We start from the raw sequence: 24,078 nt of genomic DNA on the forward strand, positions 1-24,078 counted from the left end.
AAGAGGTGGGAGTATAAGAAGTTTGTATTGAGGACATACAGTGGTGGAAAGGTAAGAATGAATTCCGAGGTGGGGGTTGGTGGTCAGGGAAGGTTTTAATCAGGAGGTGGCAATTGAGAGTTGTGAAGGGTGCCTAGGGAGTTTTTCAGGTGGATAAAGTGGGGAAATCATTCCAGGCAGAGGGCACAGCTTGTGCAAAGGCAGGGAGCATGGAAGGGCCTGCTTCATTGGTTGTGGCAGTTGCATATGGAGCCTGGGTTTTCTGTGCGGGTTGGCACTACCTGAACACCAGAGGTCACATATTTCTTCTGCAAAAATTATCAGAAGGATCAGGGGTGGGGTGGGGTGGTGGTGGATTATATCTCAATTCTTTCACTTACAATTTTTTGTAGTTTGAGGGGATATGATTAGCAGCTTTCTGGGGGCAGCCTCTTTGATGTTGCTCAGGAACCATCATTTATTTCTGCATCGCATGTCCATCCTCTTAGGGAGAAGAGGCCGGCTCGCAATTAGTTTATCAGGATCCAGACAGCCCTTTGGAAAGTTTGTCAAGTGGAACAATTGTTGTCTGGGCTGTTAACAGTCCAAAATGAAATAAACATGTGGTGCACTTAGTGAGCTGCTCAGATATCACTGCCTTTTAATGGAAATGAATAGATGATATCAGGTACATTTTAATTAAAGCAGCACTGCAGTGCAGTAGCTGTTACATATGAAAAGATCTAATGGTAGGTGTCACAGGAAGCTGTTTAAATTGCCTATTGTTCAGAGAACTTGTTCTAGAGAGTAAGGGATAGGAGGTGCAGTTCTCCAGTTCTTGTTATTTATGGGTGAAAAATAATTCTGGGATTTCCAGGTACACTACTAATAATGAAAATTCAGAAGACTGAAATAATAGTAGTAATAACACATGTCCATGAGTTTTCTCCAATGGCTTGGAAATGTGAATAATAAAAAATTCAGCGATTACTCCCCCATGGCTTTACAGTTTGTTTTGGTCACAGGGACAGAGGGTTGGATGTAGCCCCAGGGGCCAAGTGAATGCATTTTGCTGCCACCTGCCGGAAACTCGGAGAGATTTCCTTTTTGTAGAACCTCCTATGCTGTTCATTAACTGGGAACTGAACAGAGGTATGAACAGAGCCCCCAGCCTCCAGGGAGCATGCAAAATATTGGCTGATTGGAACAGGCTTAGAGCATATTCTTCAGGGATATTGCTTTTGGGATATTAAGAACCTCTGCAGGAGTCCAGGAGCCCAAATCTCATCAACTGGTTGTGAAATCCTGCTGGTAATGGGGTCTTGGAGCATCTCTCCAGCATCATATTCCTGTGCATGGACCAGGGGAAAACAGATTGCCACCATGGACAGTGAGTCAGACTAGATTTGAAATGAGCCCGACCCAAGATGATTTGCTTGGGAGCTTAGGTCTGTTACCTTGAAGGAGGAGTGAGTGGATTTTGGCCCTGAGCACTGCCTGGGCAGGGCTGAGGATCCTCCAGAAGCAGCAGCAGCAGCAGCAGCAGCAGCAGGTGTCCTGGGAGATTAGGGTGGAAGTTCGGAATCCCAGAGCCAGGCGTTGTTAACTGTCTCTGTGACATTGACACTTTGCCTTCTAGGTTTTAAAAGATATTTCTTCCCCAGAAGCTTTTTATCCTGCTTAATTCCAATTCCCAGCTTCAGCCATTTATTGAGCAGTTATGGCCAAAGTAGAAAACTTTAAGAGAGTTTCCTTGGATAGGGCAAGAAGCAGAAACATTAAAATAAAAAAATTTATTTTTAATGGAACCAACACTGTCATGCTATGTAAGGTTCAGGAGAGGCCATGTAAATGCCATCTTATTAATAGATTTTCTGATTCCTTAGGCAGTGTGCAAAGTGCTGTCTTTTACACACCCTGCTATCGGCACAGGGCATTTTCATCTTGAAAAGGACCAATTAAAGGGAGAGAAGAAAACCATATCTGGAAACCTAACTGATTTCTCTTGTTCTGTTTTTATGAGATGTTTTCATAACAAGAGCAATACATTTATCTTAAAACCAGGGAATCCCCTTTACTTGTGGGTTGTAGGGAGAGGAGTGAGTACAGACTTAACATCGATTTCACAAAGAAAAGCCAGAGTGAGAGCCCTTCTAGGTCAGCTGAGCAAGTGGAAGGATTAGGAGGAAGGGGGTCATCTGTACCTTTTGTATGATTCCAGCTGAGCTGAAGACCAGGGAGCTGGAATGGCCTGGAGAGGTGTCCTTAGAAATACAGATGCATCAGACCACAAATGGGCACCAAGTATGTGCTAGGAGTTTCACGCAGCTATTGCTGGACCCTCACAAGGCTGGGAGGCAGGTATCATGCTCATTTTCCAGATGAGGGAACTGAGGCTCAGAGAAGGGAAGGGGTTTTTTTCCAAAGGGCACAGAGTTAGGGGGACAAGATAGGACTGAAATTGGCTCTTAGTTTAGTGTTGTTTCCACAACACTTTCTGGATTGAGGGAGCTATGTTCTCAATTGGGAATGGGGATCCAAGGGCACCGCTGGGGTGTTCTATCCGTTCTATAGAATCTGTTTGGGTTCCTTTTAGGCTTGTCCAGGTTCAGGGCTCCTAGTCTAGGGATTCAGACATCTTAAGGATGACCATCATAGTGAGTCTTTAGTGCCTGCATTGGTCAACTGTTGCCATGATCAACACACAAAACTTAGTGCCTAAAATAACTTTTATTTTTGTGTATGCGGTTGTAGGTTGGTTTGGTACTGGCTTATCTAGGACAGCTTTGGCTGGGCATGGTTTCACTCAGATAGGCTATTTACTTCACCTGTCTCAGTCTCTTTGGACCAATGGACTAGCAGGGCTGTGTTCTCATCATGATGCAGAGGTGCAAGAGAACATTCAGGCCTCTGCTTGTGTAACATTGCTAACATCCCAATGACCCCAACGAGTTACATGGCCAGGCTCAAAGTCAAGGGATGGAGAGGTTTACTCCCACTATAGTGGAAGGAACTGCAAAGCCACACAGCAAAGGGTGTGGATATGAGAGGGGTAAATATTTGAAGCCAATAAACCACAGTCCTTTTAGAAAGTTTCCTTGGCCTGAATGCAATCCCATCTTCAAATGGTACCCCCAGATACACATATTTCCCTGAGGTCATTGAATCCAAAGAAATGATTGTGCCTCCATTCATCAGTTAATTAACTGCATCCTAAGGCACTGTGGCTACAGGGATGCTTCTTTTCTGTCCAGCTAAGGGCCCATCCATTCCCCAGACTACTTTCCAAATTTTTATCCAGAGAAAGACCAGCTTAGAAGTGCTCTGAGATCACTCTTGATTTAATTTCTGCCATATAGATGTAGTACAGTATAGATCTGAACTATTATATTGGTTCCTTTCTGAAATATTTGTTCCTTTCCTGACTTTTCAAGGTGATTACAGAACTATTGGTATCTGAGCTTCCTTGGAGATAAACATCACCAGTCTCAACAAGAGGTGTATGGTGTGCTATGATAGGCTCATAGATGCCTCTTTAACTCAGTGCTGCTTTGCACAGGGCAGGTACTCAGTCTTTGTGATTTGAGTCTATGCGAGGGACGAGCAGTATCAGGCAGGTAGGATGGAAACGTAAGTGAGATCGTAATTTAAGCCAGAGCATATCCCACTCTTCCTCCCTTTAAACACTTACCGTAAAGCCCTTCAGCGATATCCTGTTGCAACTAGAACAGCACCCGTCTCTGTTTTGTGACTTATGAGGCAGGGCCCACTCTTTGGCCTCATCTGCCACTTTCCCGCTGGCCCACTCTGCTCAGCCACACTGGCCTTCTCTCTGTTCCTCGAACACACCAAGTTTGTTTCTGGTTTGCATTTACTCTTCTCTCAATCTGGAAAGCTTTTACCCCAGATCTTCCCATTGCTGGTCCCTTCTTGTCATCTAGGTTTCAGCTCAGGAGAACGTGCCTTGACCATCCTTTCTAAAGCCCTCAGGCAAATTGCTTTCTATTTCATTACTCTGCATTTCCTGCGTAGCAATATTGCAATCTCAAATTATCTTATTTGTTTGTTTATTTTTTGTCCTCTCTGCACCCCTGCCCCAGGAACGCGTGCCCGATGAGGACTTCTCCAGTACCTGGCAACATGTGTGTTATACAGAGAGCCTCAGTGATACCTGCTGAGAAAGTACTGAATGAATGAATGAATGCAAAATGAATGGTTGGAAGAGCTGTCTTTGAGTAAACTGGTTTCATGTCCGTTCTACAGAATCCGTTTGGGTTCCTTTTAGGCTTGTCCAGGTTGGAAGAGCTGTCTTTGAGTAAACTGGTTTCATAACTGCTGCATTTGTGAGGGAAAGACTTAAACCTTTGGTTCAGAGGACAAGGGGAAGTCTGACACAAACTGAGGAGGCAGTTATCTGCAATGTGCCTTTAATTTAACCCTTGGTCTGCCTTGGTGATGACGAGCTTCTGTTCCAAAGAGTCTTGCCTGACCAGCCTTCTCTTGACAAAAGCCCAGATTGCTGCAGTGGTCCCTGTTTCCTCCCAGGAAGAGTAAGGAGAAGATAGATTTTCTTCCTAAGTCTGTGGGGCATGAGGTGAGGTGGGAGGACAGATGAGGTTGTGATAGCTCTTGATGTCCTGACGAACATTCACTCAGTCTCTGGGACAAATTGGGAGCAAGCTCTCCAAATCTTGCCTCTGCGACTGCATTACTATTAGACAAAAGTTGACAGCTGTTGCTGATTAAAGCATTCCTGACTGTGAGAGCAGAATTGCACTATTGAGATGCTAAGTGTAGATGGATGCACCTTTTGTGAATGAATAGCTTAAACACAGTCCCTTAGGGTGAGCTCTCGCCTTATTACTGTATATAATTGGAAGTCGCTTTGCAGTCTTGAATGTATCATTCCGTAGACACCCCCCTCCCTACCTGTAGGTTCATGGATTCTCTTTTTTGGCCAGTGTTTCTGCCACCCTTCTCCAGTGGGGGGCAGGATACCTTTCTATCTTTTTCCTCTTTCTCACAAGTGGTCATGCCAGGTTAATAGGGAGTGCTCTGTGGAGGTGTTTATTGGTGATGGTGGTGTCAGATTTTGCTAACACATTAGTCTCTGAAGCAGGTAGTTCCAGGCTGCAATCCTGTATCCACAGTCCCTAGATCTGAAACAGCTTGGAAACTCAGTTTCTTCACAATTCACCTGACAGCAAAACCTGCCCTGAGCTAAACTCATTTGGTGGCAAAACTTGACCTCAACTGATATGTGGCTGTTTATAGTCTCTGTTTAGGCAATTAGAGGAAAATGCCATAGTTTTTATTTCAGGGATATGGTATGTGATTGTGGGGTACTGATTCAGACTTTGCTGAGGGAGGTTACATAAAATGTAGTACATAGGCCATATTACCTTTCTAACATAAGATACATTCTGAATCTGAAATATATTAGACCCTGAGGATTTTGGATAAGGGACTGTCCATCTGTAATAAATGGGGAATGAAGTGAGACAAGGGACAAAGAAACTATAATATCAGTGGGGTAATGGAGCAGACTTGCCTTCCTTTTTGGCCCAGTGAGAGAACATCTCCAGTACCCACCACTGGCTTCCTTGTCTTCTCGGCCACTCCTGGCCTCTGTAATTTCTGTTCAATATTGCTGCGAGCAGTCTTCATTTTAAGTCATAACAGCTCTTCATTCCTTTTCAGTGCTGGGCTCTGGGATGGACCCTGACCTTCAAATGGATATTATCACCGAGCTTGACCTCGTGAATACTACCCTTGGCGTCACGCAGGTGTCTGGACTGCACAATGCCAGCAAAGCATTTTTATTTCGAGGTAAAGGCTCTCTTCCTTTGCATGGAGCAGGGCTTGGGGAGGAGGTCTGTCTGGAGAATGTTCATCTGGTGTGTATTTGTTGGAAGATCATCTCTGCTATTTCTCTTGTGTTATTATCATAGGGAATCTTCAGAAATGCCGAGGGTGTTTGGATATATGGGGGGTGTTCTGACAGTGTGAGGTGGGTACTAGAGGACATGGTGGTAAAATATTTGGTTTGGTAGTGAAGTATTTCCCTGGAGATTTTGGTGGAGAGCTAAAGTGGAATGAATTTTCAAAAAGTCCTTGAAAGCCATCGGACAGCCATATTATTTTTACAGGATATATCTTTAACTGTTATCTGTGTCTTTACTTATACCTACACCTATTCTTATAGCTATATCTCTCACCTTATCGGGTCGACCATGAGCACGGAGGATGTTTTACAACTGTATTCTCTTAGGGGTGCAGCTTAGTTGGTTCTGCGCACTAGGCTTGAGTATACTTCATTAAATCATTTAACGGCATTCATAAAAGCAGTATAATGTGCTTCTTAAAAGCATGGGCTCTGGAGCCCAGCTACCTGGGATCAGATTCCTACCCTGCCACTTATTGGCTTCAAGAGTTTGGGCAATTACTTGGCCAGACTCTGCCTGTGTCCTCATTTAAAATAATCATACCTACCTCATGGGGCTCTCGTAAGGATTAGAAAAGCTAATCCAATGAAGTGTTTAACACAGTGCCTGCGACACAGGAAACCCTCAGTAAGTACTAGCTGTTATCATGGAACTTTTCCTCCAGACCAGGCAACATGTTAATAGTAGACCGACCAGTAAGTGTACCTGAGATAGAGGCAGCCCCTGCTCTCAAATGTGGTGTGGGAAACAGTCATTACACAAGGAATTATTGAATTATGATTTTTGTACTTACAATTAAGGGGATGTATAAACTGTCAAATAAGAGTAGTATTGGGAGATCTGATTTTACTGGGATGGGGAGATGGTAGTCAGGGGAAGGCTGCCCTGAACAAGTGCTACATCAGCAGAGATTTGAAAAATGAATGGAAAGCCTGGTGTAGGAAGGGGTGAGGCTCGTCATTCTGGGCAGAGATTGAAATAGTATGAAGGTCTTAAGGCAGAAACCAACAAAAAAGATGAGTAGCATGGCCGAGGGGTGGTGAGTGGCTGGAAAGGTAGGCAGAGGCTAGGTTACATTGGACCCTGTAGGCAGAACTGATATCCATGGGTTTGTGTATACCGGTGATTTATGGCCAGTGTCCATTCCGAGAGGTGGAAGGTGATGTATTTGTTGTTATCTACTGTAAGAATTACTTCTGCTTGTTGGCCATGTTAGCGGTTTTGTATTTTACTCCCAGAGCAAAGAGGCTGTAGAGGCTGAAGCTGAGGAGCGACCTGATCAGACATGGCAGTCAGGTAGCCTGGGTATTCCTCTATGGAAAGGCCTGGCAGGTTTCTTTTAGCTCAGCCTTTTATGAAGGTAACAAAAGAATTGTTTTAGAATGAACTAACATTATTGGGTGAGATTTACATATTTACTATATAGATAACTTAAGCCTTGTTAATGATATACATGAAAATCTACAGATAGTATATAATGACACATAATAAGACTATGGATATGTTAATTTCACTTAGTCTTACTAAAGAATGGTAAACTGGGTATGATTAAGAGAATACAGATTGGATTACTTTTTTCTTTGCATTGTGCAAGCAAGGTCCGCTCAGTAACTGTTGAGAGACCATACTATTCTTGGCCTGAGCAGTGCTGCTGATACTTTGTCAACAGAGTTGCTATGGAAGCCAGGCTTGTCTGTAGGCTTCATGAGAGAAGAAGTCGTGCCTATCAAGATACCCCTAGGTATCTAGGGCCAAGTCTTGTCCCTGCACATAGTAGATGATTGATAAACATTTTGGGTTGAAATAAAATTTCTTCTGTTCATGTGCCCTGTGTAAGGATTTTTGCCTACTTTATTCTCTATTTATTTACTCATTTATTTATTCCACAAGAATGGGCTTTCTGGGCTAGAACTCTGCTCTCTTATTTGTGTGTTCTCTGCTTTGGCAACTGCCCCTGGGATATCTACCAGGTTCCAGCAGCAGGAAGGGATTCTCAGATTCTTTGGTGGGAAGAGTCACTTCATTATGGAAGTTTGAGAAGGGCTTTTCCTTATAAGGACCCTTGTGATTATATCGTGTCTACTTGGATAATCCAGGATAACCTCTTCAACTCAGATCTGTAATTTAATCATATTGGCAAAGTCCTTTTTTGCCATGTAAGGAAACATATTCACAGGTTCTGGCAATGAGGACATGGACATCTTTGGGAAGCCATTATTCTGCTTACCGCAAAGTCTGACCACTGGCTCTCTGCCAAAGATTCATGTCTGTCCCTTCTGATTGTTTCCAAAAGTCTCAACCCATCATAGTGGCAAGGGGAACCAGGCTGCACCTCAACACTTTGCTTGGAAATCTCCTCAGCTAAATGTCCAAGTGTATCTTCTACAAGTTTTGCTTCTCATATAATTACAGGACACAATTTAGCTAAGCTTTATGCCACTCTGTAACAAGGATCCTGTATTTCCAATATGTTCCTTATTTCCCTTTTAGCCCTCACCAGCAGTATTTTTAACATCCATATTTCTAATAGCTTGCTCACAATCATTTAAGTGTTCTATAAGATAATATAGGGTTTTTTTTTTCTGTTTGTTTATCATGCTCTTTCCTCCTTTCTGAGTCCTCACGTATCATCCATATTTCTAACAGCGTGTTCAAGGCAGTCTTTTTCTGTCATGGTCCTCAAAATTTTTTCAGCCTCTGCTTATTACTCCACAAAGTCATTTCCACAATTTTACTTATTTGTTACAGCAGCACCTCACTTCCACGTACCAAAATCTTTATTAGTTTCCTCTTGTTGCTCTGACAAATTACCACATCGAGTGGCTTAAAACAAAACAAATTTATTATCTTACAGTTATGGAGGTCAGCAGTCCAAAATGGATTTTAGGGGGCTAAAATCAAGGTGTTGGCTGAGCTGTGTCCATTCTACAGGATAATCAGTTTATTGCCTTTTCTGGAAGCTGCTACACTGCATGGTTCCTGGCTATGACTTTCCAACTTCTGCATCTGTTGTCATATCCTTTTCTCTCCTGCTTCTGTGGTCAGATTATCTTCTTTGATATCAACTCTTCTGCTTCCTTTTTTTCTCTTATAAAGACCCTTGTAATTATATTGGGCCCCCTCAGATAATCCAGGACAATCTTCTCAAGATCCACAACTTAAGTATATTTGAGAGTACTCTAAGGTAACATATTTATGACTTCTTGGGATTAAGATGTGGACATTTTTTTTGTGGAGGAGGCAATAATTATGTTTACCGGAGGATGGATACCTACTGTTGGGCAGAAATATGAACAATATAATGTTTCTAGTGTACTCCAAATAAATTCTGCTTTCTAGTGCAGCACTGTCCAACAGAAATGTAATGTGAGCTGTATCTGTAATTTTAGTTTTCATAGTAACCATAAGTAAAAAGAAACCAGTGAGATTAATTTTGATTATACATTTTATTTAACCCAATATATTCAAAATATTATCATTTCAACATATGGTCACAAAAATTATTAATAGATATTTCACAATTCTTTAGAAAGTCCTGATTATCTAGTTTACATTTTATAGTTACAATATAGCTTAATTTGGAAGCAACATTGTCATCAGAAATAATTGATCCGTATTTAGATTTTATAAAATTTAAGGTTGAAAAAATAGATTTGCCAAGTTCTTCCATACATGCTTAAGTATCAGATTTTAAAAATTAAACAGCTTTATTGAGGTATAATTGACTTATAGTAAACTATGCCTACTCAAAGTATACGATTTGATAATTTCGACATATGAGTACAGCATGAAACCATTCATTACCATAATCAAGATAACACACTTATCACCCCAAATGCTTCCTCTTTTTCCCTCTTGTAATCTCTCCCCCGGCACGTCTCAGCTCTTATCCTCTACAACTACTCATCTGCTTTCTGTCACTATAGCGTAGTTGGCATTTTCTAGAATATTATATAAATAGAATCATACAACATGTACTTTTTTTTGGCCTGGAATTTTTAACTGATCATAGTTATTTTGAGATTTATACATGTTGTAGTATATAAAGTGTTTTTCTTGTAGGCAGCATATAGTTGGATCTTACCTATTCTTTTTTTAACCAGTAAGACAATCTCTATATTTTCATTAAGACATTTAGATCCTTTACACTTAATGTGATTATTGACATGGTTCTATTTAAATATATCTTTTTACTATTTGCTTTCTTCTACTGGTTTCATCTTTGTTCCATTTTTTTCTCCTTTGGCTTTTTTTTTGGATTAATAGAAGTTGGGTTCTTTTTTTTTTTTTATGATTTCATTTTATCTCCCTTGTTGGCTTATTAGCTATAACTTTTTGTTTCACTATTTTCGTGGTTGCTTTAGGGCTTCTAGTATACATCTTAAATTATCACTATCTACCTTCAAGTGCTAGTATACAACTTTGTGTATAAGAACATTTCAATAGTTTGCTTCTCCTGACCATAGTTCTATTGTTTTTATACATTTTATTGTTACATATGTTATAAATCCTGTCTTACATTGTTATTTTTATTTAATAAGTCAGTTATCTTTTAAACAGATACGTAGTTACCATTTTCTCTGTTCTTCAGTCCCTTGTGTGGATTCATATTTTCATCTGCTGTCATTTCTTCCTGCCTGAAGGACTTCTGGTAATATTTCTTACAGTACAAGTCTGCTGGTGATGAATTCTTTCAGATTTTGTATGTCTAAAAAAGTTTTTATTCTGTTTTCATTTTTCAAAAGATTTTTTTTGCTGGGCTTAGAATACTGGGTTTTTCTTTCAGTACTTTAAAGATTTTGATCCACTGTCTTCTCACTTGCATTTTTTCTGAAGAGAAATTTGTTATCATCCTATCTTTGTTTCTCTATCAGTAATGCAACTTTTCCCCTCTGTTTTTAAGATTTTTTCTTGATTACTGACTGAGCAATTTGATTATGATGTACCTTGGTGTGGTTTTCTTCCTGTTTCTTATGTGTGGGATCTGTTGACCTTCATTAAATTTGGAAAAAAATTCAGCCATTACAGCTTCAAATATTTTTTCTGTTCCCATCTCTCATCTTTAAGAACTTCAGTTATGTGTATCTTAGGCTGCTTAAAGTTGTTCCATAGCTCAGTGATACTGTTTCTTTTAAAAACTATTATTTCTTTTCTCTGTGTATATAATTTTTTATAGTTTCTATTGCTGTGTCTTTAAGGTCATTGAACTTTATTGTCTGCTGTTGATATCACTGTGATTTTTTATCTCATATATTGTATTTTTCATCTCTAAGTTCAGTTTTGACGCTTTAAAAAATCTTCCATGTCTCCATCTAACTCTTTGAATAGATGTAATATAGTTATAGTAACAGTTTTAATGTCCTTGACAGCTAATTCCAATATTTGTATCAGTGCTGAGTAGATTCTGAGTGATTAATTTTCTTCCCACATTGCTTTTTTTCGCATACCTGATAATTTTTGATTGACTGCCAGACATTGTGACTTTTACCTTGTTTGATGCTGTATATTTTTGTATTCCTTATAAATATTCTTGAGTTCTGTACTTGGAGACAGCTAAATTACTGGGAAACAATTTGGATCCTGCTTTTAAGATTTGTTAGGTGGCCCAGAGAGGTGCTTGTGCTAACAGTTAGAGTAGAACTAATTATTTCCTATCCTTCTGTGTACTTCTGCTCTAAGCATAAGATTTTCTAGTTTAACTGGTGGGACTGAGTACTATTCTCAGTCCTGTATGTATGCTAGGCACTGTTACCTTTTGGGTGATGGTTCTTTGTTCTTGAGTAGTTTTCTTACATGCGTGCATTGATCAGTGTCCACTGAGTACTGATCTTGACAGAGGGCCATATATTTTTTTTCTCTGTGCTGTTATCTCCTCTCATGAACATTGTCCTGTGAAATCTAGGTACCTTGGTATTCCAACTCTCAGCTTCCTCACCCAAATTTAGGGAGACTGCTGGGCTAGGCCTGAGTTTTTCCTCCCTATACCACAGCCTGGAAACTGTCTCAGAACAGTAAGCTTGGGTAACTGTAGGATTCATCTCTTTTGTTCCCCATCTCTCAGGGATCACTGCCCTTCATGGACTCATCTCCAGTGTCTTGAAAACTGCTGTTTCACTGAATATTCATTTTAAATTTAAATTCAAATTAATTCAAATTAAGTAAAATTAAAAATTTATTTCCTTAGCCACACTAGTCATATTTAAAGTGCTCAGTTGACATATGTGTCTAGGGGTTAACATATTGGACAGTGCAGATGTACGGAGGCCCAGAGATTTTACTCTTTCACCATAGTTCAGTTAATATGGATGGGCTACAAAATCCTGTCTTTCATTGTTAGTACATGATAGCAACTAGCAAGCTTAAGCTCTTTACCTCAAAGAACTTGCATTTACTCATTGATAAAATGGGGTAATAACAGTATTCACTACATATGGTTGTAGTGAGGGTGAAATAAATTAATACATATAAAGTGCTACAACTATAATTGGTATATGGTGAACTCTGGTTAAATGTGAGTCCATACGTTTTTAAGTAATAGAGTATAACTTTTGCCTTCTACTCTTGTGCTTATCATCTGTCTTGTATATTATTAATGTCAGATTTTAACTTGAAGAGATAGATTGGAATAGTGGGAAAAGCAGAGGATTGGGGAGGGAGGCAGAAGATTAGGGCTCATTGCCTTATATGTATTAATTTTTTTCATCCTCACTGCAACCATATAAGGTAAGTACTATTATTGCCCCATTTTATCAATGTGTAAATGAAAATACCTTGGGGAAGTACTTAGGTTGCCAGTGGATATGTCTCTTAATGTCTTCAAACATCAGTTTCTTCATCTGGAAATGGGAAGAATATACAGACTGATTGTAAGAATTCAATGATATGCATGAGAAAGTACCTTGAGAAGTATAAAGTGTAAAAAACAAATTTATTATTCTTTATTCATTTATTTTTATTTCTTCTCATATTTTACCATCTTAAGTCCAGCTCTGAACTGATGTATATTAAGGGTGTGAAATCTTTCATTTCAATGCTAGCCTGTTAATAATATTGATAAATTAAGTAGAAAGCTCACTTAACTGGAAATATCCTATGATCCCAATTCCCAATTCCAAAGACTGATAGGATTTATTTTGGGACTAACCAGCCTTTTAAGGTTGTTTTTGTCATTGCTATCCTTGTACAGTGCAGAGAATTAAATAAATAAGATTTTTATTTTCTTTTTGTCTAAAACAAATTATGTTTTATTACGGATTGGGGGTAGGGGCAGGGAGAATGAATGGCCATGTGTTAGACTGGCATTTTTCTTCTCTAAGCTAAAAAACATCCTACAAACCAGCAATAGAGTTTTAAAAATCATTTTGGAATACCTCTGCTTTGCCTTGAATGGGACTCAGAGAAGACCTGAGGGTTTGGAACTGTACTTTTTCCTGACTGACGGTGCCTTAGCATTAAGTAGTTGGGAGGATGTATCTGTCCATTGGTGTTTCATTTATAAAAGTGAATTAGAATATGCATGAGTGAAAATTCTTTAATGTGTTGCTTTTTTTTTTTTTTTCTGCCAGAAAGTGCTGCCTTTCAGAAAACTCCTATTTTAGGAGTTTCTAAAGAAAAAAAAATAGATAGCATCTTTCAAGTAACTTATTTTAAGTGACAAGATAGAACAAAGGCTAATGTGGGATATTTCCAGGAGATTGAGGCTTTTAGCACCTATTTGCATTCTAGGCTTTTCTGCTTGATGTGGAAGACACAGGTGAATAAAGCAAAGATCTCAACCTCAAAGAGGTTACTGTCTAGAATGGCAGACACCACATGCCCTCAGACGCTAATGTAGACGAGAAGAGAACTGGCTTGCAGTGGGTATGGATAAAGTCCAGATTATGTTGAAGAAAGAAATTTCTTCTCGCTAGATGACCTGAGGAAAGCTTCTTAGGGGAGGAGGCACCTGAACCAGACCTTGAAAAATGGACAGGAGTTAGCTATGTGGTTTCCGTTTCATAGGAGCACTGCCCATGTGTAATCATTTTCACAAAACGGTGCTTGAAGCTTGAGCTATAGCTTTTAATGCTTCAAAAATTTAAGTAAGATGGAGCTACCCAAAGGGTTTGTTTAATGCTAATCTTCCAGATTTCCTGCCACCCACTATTGCCCAAGTCTAGATTGTTTTTTCTGTTGATTGGATGCGCCTAGTCACTAATTACCTCCGGGAGCATTTATGAGTCATCCTCACTTTTAGTGGAATGATTTAGTATAACTTTGCATTTAATCAATTAGTGGAGTGATTCAATTCACATACAAGCATCTCCCAAATATAGGTATTTTCGCTCTTGCCAAAATAAAACTAAAGCAAACTGCTGGAGTGGAATGGGTTTTCAAGGCCCTCTCTGGGGCAAATTAAAACCTGCACTGGCATATTCTAGAAAATCATTAAATTTCTATGTGACTAAGTGTATATCATAGAGCAAATAAACTCTGTCTTTATTTCCCACTTCTAACATCTGCATTAAATCTGTTTTCTCCGTCATTCTCCTTTTCCCATCAGATAGTACATTAAGGAAAGCAGAGATGGAAAGAGACAGCAGAGAATGTAAAAAGATAAGAGTTCTTTTAGAAACTATTAGGTATATGAGCCAGTTCCATACTAACAAATTGATCTTGGGCAAATTACTTTACCTCTTGGAATTCGTTTTCTTTTTGGACATTGGGTGATAGTGGTAATGTCTACAATACAAGATATTTTTAAGGGTTAATCTAGATAATATAAATTGATAATATAAATTCATTGTAAGCATTAAAAAGCAATTTAAATGTTAATAAGCATTATTATTAAGAATATTCAGAAAGCATACATTTTATTCATTAAATAAATATTTGGTAGATAACTACTATGTGCTAGGCACTCTTTCAAGCACAGTGATTATACAATGAGCAAATCAGAAAGAGTCTGGCTTTTATGGGGAAATGGACAACAAGCAAATAAATAAGTATAAAGTAAGTTTAGGTAACTTTAAACAATCTACGCATTTAAATTCAGGAAAATATTTGTTTTGCTTTCTCTCAAGGAGTATATATTTGCAATTACCTACTGTACTTAATTCCTAATAAGAATGAATAACTGTTGTCTGAACTGGATTTTTTAAAAAAGGATTATCTCAACTCCTAAAATTTATTTGCCTTTTAATTCTTCCACTAAGTCTCTTATATATATACTATATTCATATCCATTATACAGATGAGGAAATTCAAGATGAGGAGAGTTTCAGTAACTCAACATTATCTGTAGTGACAGACATAGGATTTGAACACAGGAGTCTACACTTGCAGAACTTGTCTTGGTCGCACTCCACCTCCTGGTTGTTTTTTCCTAATTCAGGAGAGTGAGAATGAATAAATAAGTGCAATGTGATAAAGATGTAGCTTCTCTTAAGAGAAACCAAAGGACAACTGCCAAAATATCTTTTTGGCAGGTGTTTTAAATCAACCAGAACAGATGGTTGATTTCACTTGGAGGGGCTTGCTGAATACCTGTGGATGAATACCTGGTAATCTCTTTGGCTGCCTAAAGAGAACATGCCAGAAAATCAAAATTAACACATGGGGCTATATTTTAATTTGTATCAATTTGAAATGTAGTCTCTGTGGCCATTTGACTAGGGAAATTTTCTTGAGAGAGCAATGCGGGAGAATTAGATCTGCATTGACTGCAGTGCTCTTTGATGAATGCTGTGATTCTTAATTGGGATTTATTTTAACATATTGGGACTAAATTCTTTTCTGTGGGAACACATCTCCAAAATTAGAATGTAAATCAGTGGAAAAATATGATTTGACATGCAAATATTTTATTTAAATACAACTTTTCATGGATGCAGCCAATGCGTAAAATGGAGCCAAGATGTACTGATAAGCTAGGCTGGCTCAGTACTCAAGCTTACAGTCTGTTAAAAATTAAGGCACACAAATCGCCTGGCAGCATGGAGTTGTAGAGTAGGCATGGGACCACATGCTTGGGAACCCAGGTTCTAGCTCGGCTCTCTCACAGTTGGCTTCTGGGTATATTATTTCATCTCTCAGGACCTTAGGTCTTTAAAGTCCTAGATTTTTTCTTTTTCTTTCTAGCTTGAGGGAATTATTTTGCAAAACAAAAGAAAAATATGGACAAGCTCAAAGGATGACATTGGCAACAATGCCATAATTGTCCCCCAGAATCGACAAATGTTAACATTTTGTCATATTTGCTTAGAATCTTTAAAAAAATTTCAGGATAAGTTGAAGTCCCTAAGTTCCCCTCCCAGTTCTTTTTCTCTTTCAACTTCCCTATAGGGCATCGCTAACACAGTTGATGAGTATTCAGTTCATGTGAATATATAATTTTGTGTGCATGTGTGCACACACTTATGTTACTACACTTATATATTTACATGTGTGTATATAGAAGATGTATAAGAGAAAGGACATATGTATAGTAGCTAAGTGTGCAGCCTTTAGAGTCAGATTGCCTAGATTCAAATCTCAGCTCTGACTCTTACCGGCTGTGTAAGCTTGGGCTAGTTCTTTACCTTTTCTTTGCCTCACTTCTCTTCTATTTTCCCATGTATGATATGGGAATAACAAAGCATCTATCCCATAGAATTGTCTCCGGGTTGAGTGAGTTCATTCATATGATGAACTAGAACATTATTGGACATACGTAAACATTCAGTGCATGTCAGCTCTTGCTTTGCGTGGTTTAAAAAAGTATATAGATGACATCATACAGTATGGATCTTTCTGAAACTTATTTCCCTCACCATTACTCTTTTGAGGACATAGAGATCTAGTTCATTACTTTGAACTGCTGCATAACACCACACTGTATTCATCCATTTGCCTATTGATGGAAATTTGACTTGATTCTGATTTCTGATAATACTTTAATGCACATCTTCATGCATGCCTCCTTGCCCATGGTTCTTAAATTCTTAAAATACATATCTTACCATAGAGAGGATTTTTTTGAGGGGCATCCTTAATTGTCCAACAATCCTTTAGTCCAATCCTGGTCATCTGCTATGATGAAGATGACACTACATCCCGAGGCAGCTCATATTATTTTTGGACTACTCCATTAGAAATACAGTTCACTCTTGAACATTGTGGGGGTTGGGGGCACCAACCCCCTTGCGCAGTTAAAAATCCACGCATAACATTTGATTCCCCAAAAACTTATTACCTACTGTCGACCTATGGTAATGTAAACAGCCGATTAACACATATTTTATTTGTTATAGATATTGTATACTATGTTCTTATAATAAATTAAGCTAGAGAAAACAAAATGTTATTAAGAAAATCATAAGGAAGAGAAAATACATTTACAGTATTTATTGTGAAAAATCGGCATATAAGTGAACCCGTGCTGTTCAAACTTGTGTTTTTCAAGGATCAACTGTAATTTAAGGGAAGACAAAGTTGGATTTAAGGCAGTGCTCTTCTGTTGGTCCCACCTAAATCACTCCAGTTGCATTGGCCCTTTTGGTTCCTGGCATACCCCATGATTTTCGCTGAACCACACCATCTTCTCTGCTTGTCTTTTGTGTGGAAGACCTCCTTGTCCCTGCACTTTCTGTATCCGGCTCTTACTCTTAAATGTCATTTCCTCAAGGAGGCCTTCTCTTACCATCTTACCTTCGAGGGTCCCCTGTTTTGTTATCAGTCACCACTTCCTGGTGTTTAGTCCTTCAGAGTTCTTATCATAAGTCGAAATTACATATTTCTTTTTGTTTCCTTTAATTTTTTGTCTCCCAGTAGGTCATAGGTCACTCCATGACTCCATTTGTTTATTTTCCTCCTAAATCAGTACTCAGCACAATGCCTGGCATTTATAGTTGGCACTCAAGAAAGATTTGTTTACATAGACACATTTGTGACCACAAAGTAAGTCTCAGTCCCCTTTCATGAAATATCCTCTCAGAGATTTACAGACAGCTTTTTAGGTCTCTCGCCCTTCCTTTCTTTCTCCAGGCTACATGTTTCTGGTTACTTCAGCAGTTCTTGATGGGACATCATTTTGAATTCCTCCATTATTTTCTCTTGTTCAAATACCTGGCCATTTGTCTATGTCCCTAACAATGTTTGATGTCTGAACATGGTACTTCCAACATGATCTGATTAAAACACAGCGGAGCATACCCTCCTTGTTCAAGTTTGTACATTTATGTTACTGCAGACCCATAACAGAATTAATCCATAATAAACTGATTGTGGACCGAGAGCCTGCAGAGTTGTTCGTTTGTGGTTTTCACTTATTACTGCTAAGCTCTGTCCTCTCCTTTGTTGATCTTACGCAGTTTTTTGTACCCATGTTTATGTCCTAATGTTCATTACCATTAAATTACATTACTATCTATAAAGGGAAAGGGTTGGATTAAATCACCAAGGTCACTTGCAGCTCTTAAAAATGAAATTGGTTATTATCCAATAGAACTTTCTGTGGTGATGGAAATGCTCTATGTCTACATTGTCCAATACTGTAGCCGCCAGCCACATGTGACTATTGAGCATTTGAATTATGGCTAGGAATTGAGAAACTGCATTTTAAATTTTATTTAATTTTAAATATTTTAAATTTAAATCTCAGTAGCTGCATGTGGCTAATGGCCACTCTATTGGACAGCGCAGTTCTAGAGAAAAAGCATCAGAATTTTAAAAGATGACATGGTATGCATAATATATAGGAAGAAACCGACAAGGAGATAGAGTGGCCTGTTCAGAGCCAGGATTCATTTGCTGTGTTGTTTTATTTATTTAATAGTTTTTTTTCACTGAGCATCAGCTATGTGCTCAGCATAATACTAGGTGCTGGAAATGCTGCTGTGAAGAAGACAGTCATGGCCCCTGCTCTCAAGAAGCTTTCTCTCTGGTACAGTGGTCCAAGCCCTGGAGTTACATTAGTATCACTTCGGAAACTTTAAAAAATTGTGATGCTGAGGACTCATCTTTAAGGGATTATGATTAATTTCACCCTAAGTGGGGCCCATATTCGACTTTGAAAGTTTTACATCAAAACAGTGGTCAGGATTAAGAATCTCCATGTGCCAAAGTTGATTTCCTGATGACGGTTATGCAGGGTAATGTCCTTGTGCGATATCGTGATTATATAATGAGGAATATATGTGTCTGTATGGATCTCTGGTCTAGGGGAAAATAAGTGCCCTTCTTGATAAATAGCTGGAAAGAGTCCTGTTTAAAGTTCCACATTGGTGTGTGTGGGGGTTCCTGCCTATTCTAAAGTCCTCCTCTTTATACTCTGACATGACCCATCTTTCTTCCCCAAGTAGGAAAGACTGCCTGAAACATGGTCCATGGAATCAATTACATGGTCTTATTTGTTGTATAATGGTGTCAGACCTGAAAACGTATCATCAAGATAAGCTATGAACTTTATTTCCTGGCAAAATGTATTATTAGTCTTCAAATTGAGTTTCTCTGCCCAGTCCTTTTGTCATTTATAATCTTGGCCAGTTATCCAGATTCTAGAACTTGAGACTCTGGAACTCAGCCCCAGAGGGATGAGAAGAATGAGAAGCCAAATGTTTATGTGGTTGAAGGGATAATGGCTTGGACCCTTCAAGGAGGAGGAAATTTATGGTTGTATCACTCAATATGGCTGCATTTTACTGTGGCTAATAACAACAAGGGCTGGTTTTTCTCTACATGTGCATCATGGGACATCTGGGGCTTCTGGAACAGGCTGACACAGCATCCTTTATGTAGAACATTGCCACTTGTTATTACAGAGGGGAAAGAGAGCATGGCAAAGCATAAGCTGTCCTTTGAAGCTTCTGCCTAGAAGCATGTTCAAAGCAACTTCCATAACTAAGCAAAGAAGTCACCTTCTCCAGGGAAAGGCAGCAAATATTTGTGGATGTTAATACAATTTATTATAGTCTTTCCTTCTCATCACAAATATTTGCCTCAATCTCCTTTCAGCTCACAAAACACACTTGACCTCCTGCCTCTCTCTAGGGAGACCATGTGAAAATCCTATCCAATCATGTCAATAAACTCAAAGGCTGGGATCCTGTGCTGGGTCTTTACATCAGATATTCATTTGTCTCCTCTTGCTTCGGATACCTAAGAACTAGAAAAGCAAATTATCTGCTTCCCATATACCCAATATACAATATTACGACAGGGCTAGAATAACTTAGTTTTTGGAAAGGAGAAGAAGGGAAGATACACAATTACACCAATTTTGGGATGGAATGGGAGAGCTGTTACTAGTGCCCTTAACGTCAGGGTCGGGTGTGTGCTTTTGCTCCCTGGAAGTGGATCTCCCGTCTGTTGTTTTCCGTGGCTCTTGGTTTCACTTGCTTGGGAGGACCTTCTCTTCCATTACCTTCTTTGGCTGCTGAGAAACTCTGTCAATCCACTTCTCTCCCTGGAAGGTTGAGGGCCCAAGTGCTATTTTGTTTCCTACACAGTCAGTCTCTTTTATCTAAGATAGTGTGGCTTTTTGGCTGTAAAACAAAGATAAAACTTCGTCATTTTCTCATTGACTTAATTCCAGTCATCTTAATTACCAAGAGGCATACTCGTAATTAATTTTGATGACCTGGAATTTACCGGTTTTCATGGACAAGCCAGAGCCTTAGCTATTTTCTTCCAACTGAAAGGATTCACTGGCACTACCTTAATTTGTTCGGAAGTTTTCACAATGGGTGGAGTGTCCAAACCCTTGACTTGATCCTTGCCTCGAGGCTGAGTTACCAGTGGCCTGCTCAAAGTGTACTTTATCTTTTTTATTGTTTGGAGATGAACAAAAGTTGTCTCTTTCAGGCCTACAAATCCTGGAGTTTCTGAACTCTGTTGTTCTCTTTCATTTAGGTCTACAAGGTGGCCAATTCTTTTTTTTTTTTTCTCCTTATCTTGTATTAGTTTGCTAGGGTTGCTATCATAAAGTACCACCAACTGAGTAACGAAGACAACGGAATTGTGTTATCCCTCAGTTCTAGGGGCTAGAAGTCCAAAATAAAGGTATTGGCAGGGTTATTTCCTTCTGAGGGCCGTGTAAGAAGGCCCCTCGCCTTGATTGTTTTCCCCATATGCCTCTTCACATTCTTTTCTATGTGCGTTCCTGTGTCTAAATTCCCCTTTTAATAAAAACACTCATCATATTGGATTAAGGCCCACCCTAAAGACCTCACATTAACTCTTTAGCTTTGTAAAGACCTTACCTTTAAATATGGTCACGTTTCGAGGTACTAGTGGCTAGTACTTCTCCATATGAATTTTAGGGGTACGTAATTCAATGTGTAACACATTATTTTTCCTCTAGTCATGTTTAATGCAGTCACTAATAATCAAGACACATATAACTTTGTATTTTTCAAGCTCATCAGGTACATTTGTCTCTTCCAGTTTATTTCAGATGACAGCTTTACCAAATATTTCATCATCGATAATATGAATAAGCATCTTTATAGCCCCCAATAATACAGTTTCCTTTTTTGCTCAATGCTAGAAGCCAGTCCCAAATATTTTTAGTTTATTTTTTTGTTGTAGTATTATGGTGGCACTGTAATTCTTATAGCAATTTATGTATTGACAAGAAGACTAGATGTTTTGGCAATAAACAACCATTAAATCATAGTGATTTACAATATCAAGAGTTTATTTCTTACTCATGCTGCTTGTCCGTCATGAACTGGCTACCTCACTCCTTCACATTTCTCTCTTTCTAAAACCTAGAGCAATGTCTGTCAGTGGGCTGCCCATTGCTGGGGCAACGGGAAAAAGAAAGGTGAAACATCTACTGGCTTCTAAAGCTACTGGTCAGAAGTGATATTTGTCACTTCTGCTCAAGTTGCATTGGACAAAGCAAGTCAATAAACCAGACTTTAAGTTAAGGAGATGGAGAGCATAATTATCCTTCTGTGGGGGCAGGAAGTATTTATGAGCATGGTTATAGCTACCACAGCAGATTTAGAATATTTTTAGAAAAGTTCAGATATGGTAGACAAAGTTTGACACCTTGGGACTAGGCAGGTAGACTAGAGCAGTGTGTGAAGACAAGGACTTTGGCTTAGGAACTGAGATCTAATTGGAGTTAACACCAGAAGAATTTTTTTTATCAGAGACATAACAGATTAACATGTCAGAGTTGAAAGAATCCTTGGAGTGTGTAAGCTTTGTATTCCAGAACTTCAAGTTGCAGCTCTGCCACTTAGTGGCTGTGTGACTTTTGTCAAGTTACTTGACCTCTCTGAGCCTCTGTTTCTCATCTGCCAAAGGGAACAGCAGTATCGCCCACCTTATAAAAGTGTTTTGGGCATTTCTACTCCCCTCTGTGGTAAATGTGTAATCTTGGACAAGGTAATTTTGTTACGTCTCAGTTTCTTCATCTATAAAATGGTAATAATAGTATATGTTTCATAGACTTGTTAAAAGAATTTAATGATGTAAAACACCTAAGCCAGTGCCTGGCTTGTAGTAAATGTTCAATAAATGCTAATTGTTTTGTCGTAGCCAGCTGAAGTGACACACAGTGCCAGACATACACTGAGTACACAATAAATACGAGATGATCATTTACTGGGGAGCACAAGTCTAAGAAGCCAGAGTCAGGGAAGTTGGGACTAAAGCAGAGAAAGAGGGAGAACAAATGTAAGAGAATCATTACTAATCAGGGTACAGTTTCATAACAAGCTGATTGCTTAGTCTTTCAGGATGTGTTCATAGAGGTCATCTATAGTCACTGCATCTCCAAACAGTCCATGCAGTGTGGGGGAAGGGAGAAAAATAGATCTGTTGACTCCCAACTCCCATGGGTCCGAATCCCCTCCATGAAACATCTGTTCCCAGACTTCTAGGTTGCATGTGTATGATGCCATGTGAGTCCTGAGATATCACCTGCCTCAGTGGCATTAGGGAGGCCCCAGAGCATGAGATGAAGTTGGGTGGCATGATGTGAGATGAGGAACTTTTGGAGAATGCATATGAGCAACAGAAGTAACTGGGAATTGTTACTTTTGTAACTGCAAGCAGACTGTGAGCCTGCGGTGGCGTTGGTGGCAGTAGCTGCCATCTGGCTGCAACCTCATGGGAATAGTGTAAGTGGCTGGTAGGGCCTTGTCTGGTCTAAAATTCAAAGTATATGAATCTGGGGTGTCTTAGAAACATAATCACCTTTTTAACTTAATTTTCTCACTTTATGGGTGAGGAAACTGATGTCTCACCCATATGTGAGAAAGGATTTATTTAGGATTATATGGCTTATTAGTTGCAGAATAAAAATTAGAATCCACATCTTTTGAAGAGTTACTTCTGAGGTATCCTTAGATCTAGATATATTTAGATCTCTAGTTCAGTTCCAGCTCACATTCATCCATCCATCACCCATTTGTCTAGCCATCCATCCATCCATCCATCCATCCATCCATCCATCCATTCATCCATCTATCCATCCATCCATCTCTGTGCTTGACATTTACTGAAGGCCTCCCTTATACCTGGTGCTGTGCTGAGCACTGAAAAAATGGGGCACTTGAAGAGGAGAAGAACTGCAAATTGCCATTTTCTCCTGACTTTATACCCTCTTCTTCCATTGTGGTTGGGAAAGCAAGCTGTTTGTGGAGCCAAGCCAATAGGGAGGAAATTGTATGCACTCAGGATGCTTGATAAATGGAGTAACTGAGGTTGTTCAGGCCAAGGGACAAGGAAAGCAGCTGTTCCATCTCTGGCTGGAGCTCTAATGTATTGGCAGCAGCTCTGGAATGGAGGGAGAAAATTGGTTTCCAAGGAGGATACATGGCTTCTCTGAATCCCATAGGACCTTAGACACAGCCTCTGCATGGAACCAAATCATAAAAAGGCCTGGTGGCTCACTAACTGCAAGGGACTGTGTAGGAACTGAATTACAGGCAGGTCCATGTTATGCTTCCCATCTTTTAGCAAATAAAAGTACAGGCAGAAGATAAGCAAATATGTAAAAGATTATTAATAATACTATATCATTAATATTAATAGCTAGCGATATTGTGCTTGGTTGGCTAGGAGGGACTTGTTATATCTCAGTGATTTCAACTTGGAATCCATGGACAAGCTTTAGGGAGTCTGTGTACCCCCCGAACTTGCATGCAAATCTTATGTGAATATGTATTTTTCTGGGGAA

General features: G+C 39.2%; 1 protein-coding gene across 1 annotated transcript in view; it reads left to right on the forward strand.

The window, feature by feature from the left end:
* The window catches only part of NELL1 (neural EGFL like 1), a 709,438-nt gene that overhangs the window by 2,452 nt on the left and 682,908 nt on the right, over positions 1 to 24,078 (forward strand). Inside the window, exon 2 of the mRNA XM_015586345.2 lies at positions 5,680 to 5,808. Coding sequence (XP_015441831.1) covers positions 5,680 to 5,808 — 129 coding nt within the window. The remainder of the gene's footprint in view (positions 1 to 5,679; positions 5,809 to 24,078) is intronic.

This window comes from Pteropus alecto, unplaced genomic scaffold, assembly GCF_000325575.1.
Source record: "Pteropus alecto unplaced genomic scaffold, ASM32557v1 scaffold71, whole genome shotgun sequence".
NCBI classification, from domain to species: domain Eukaryota; kingdom Metazoa; phylum Chordata; class Mammalia; order Chiroptera; family Pteropodidae; genus Pteropus; species Pteropus alecto.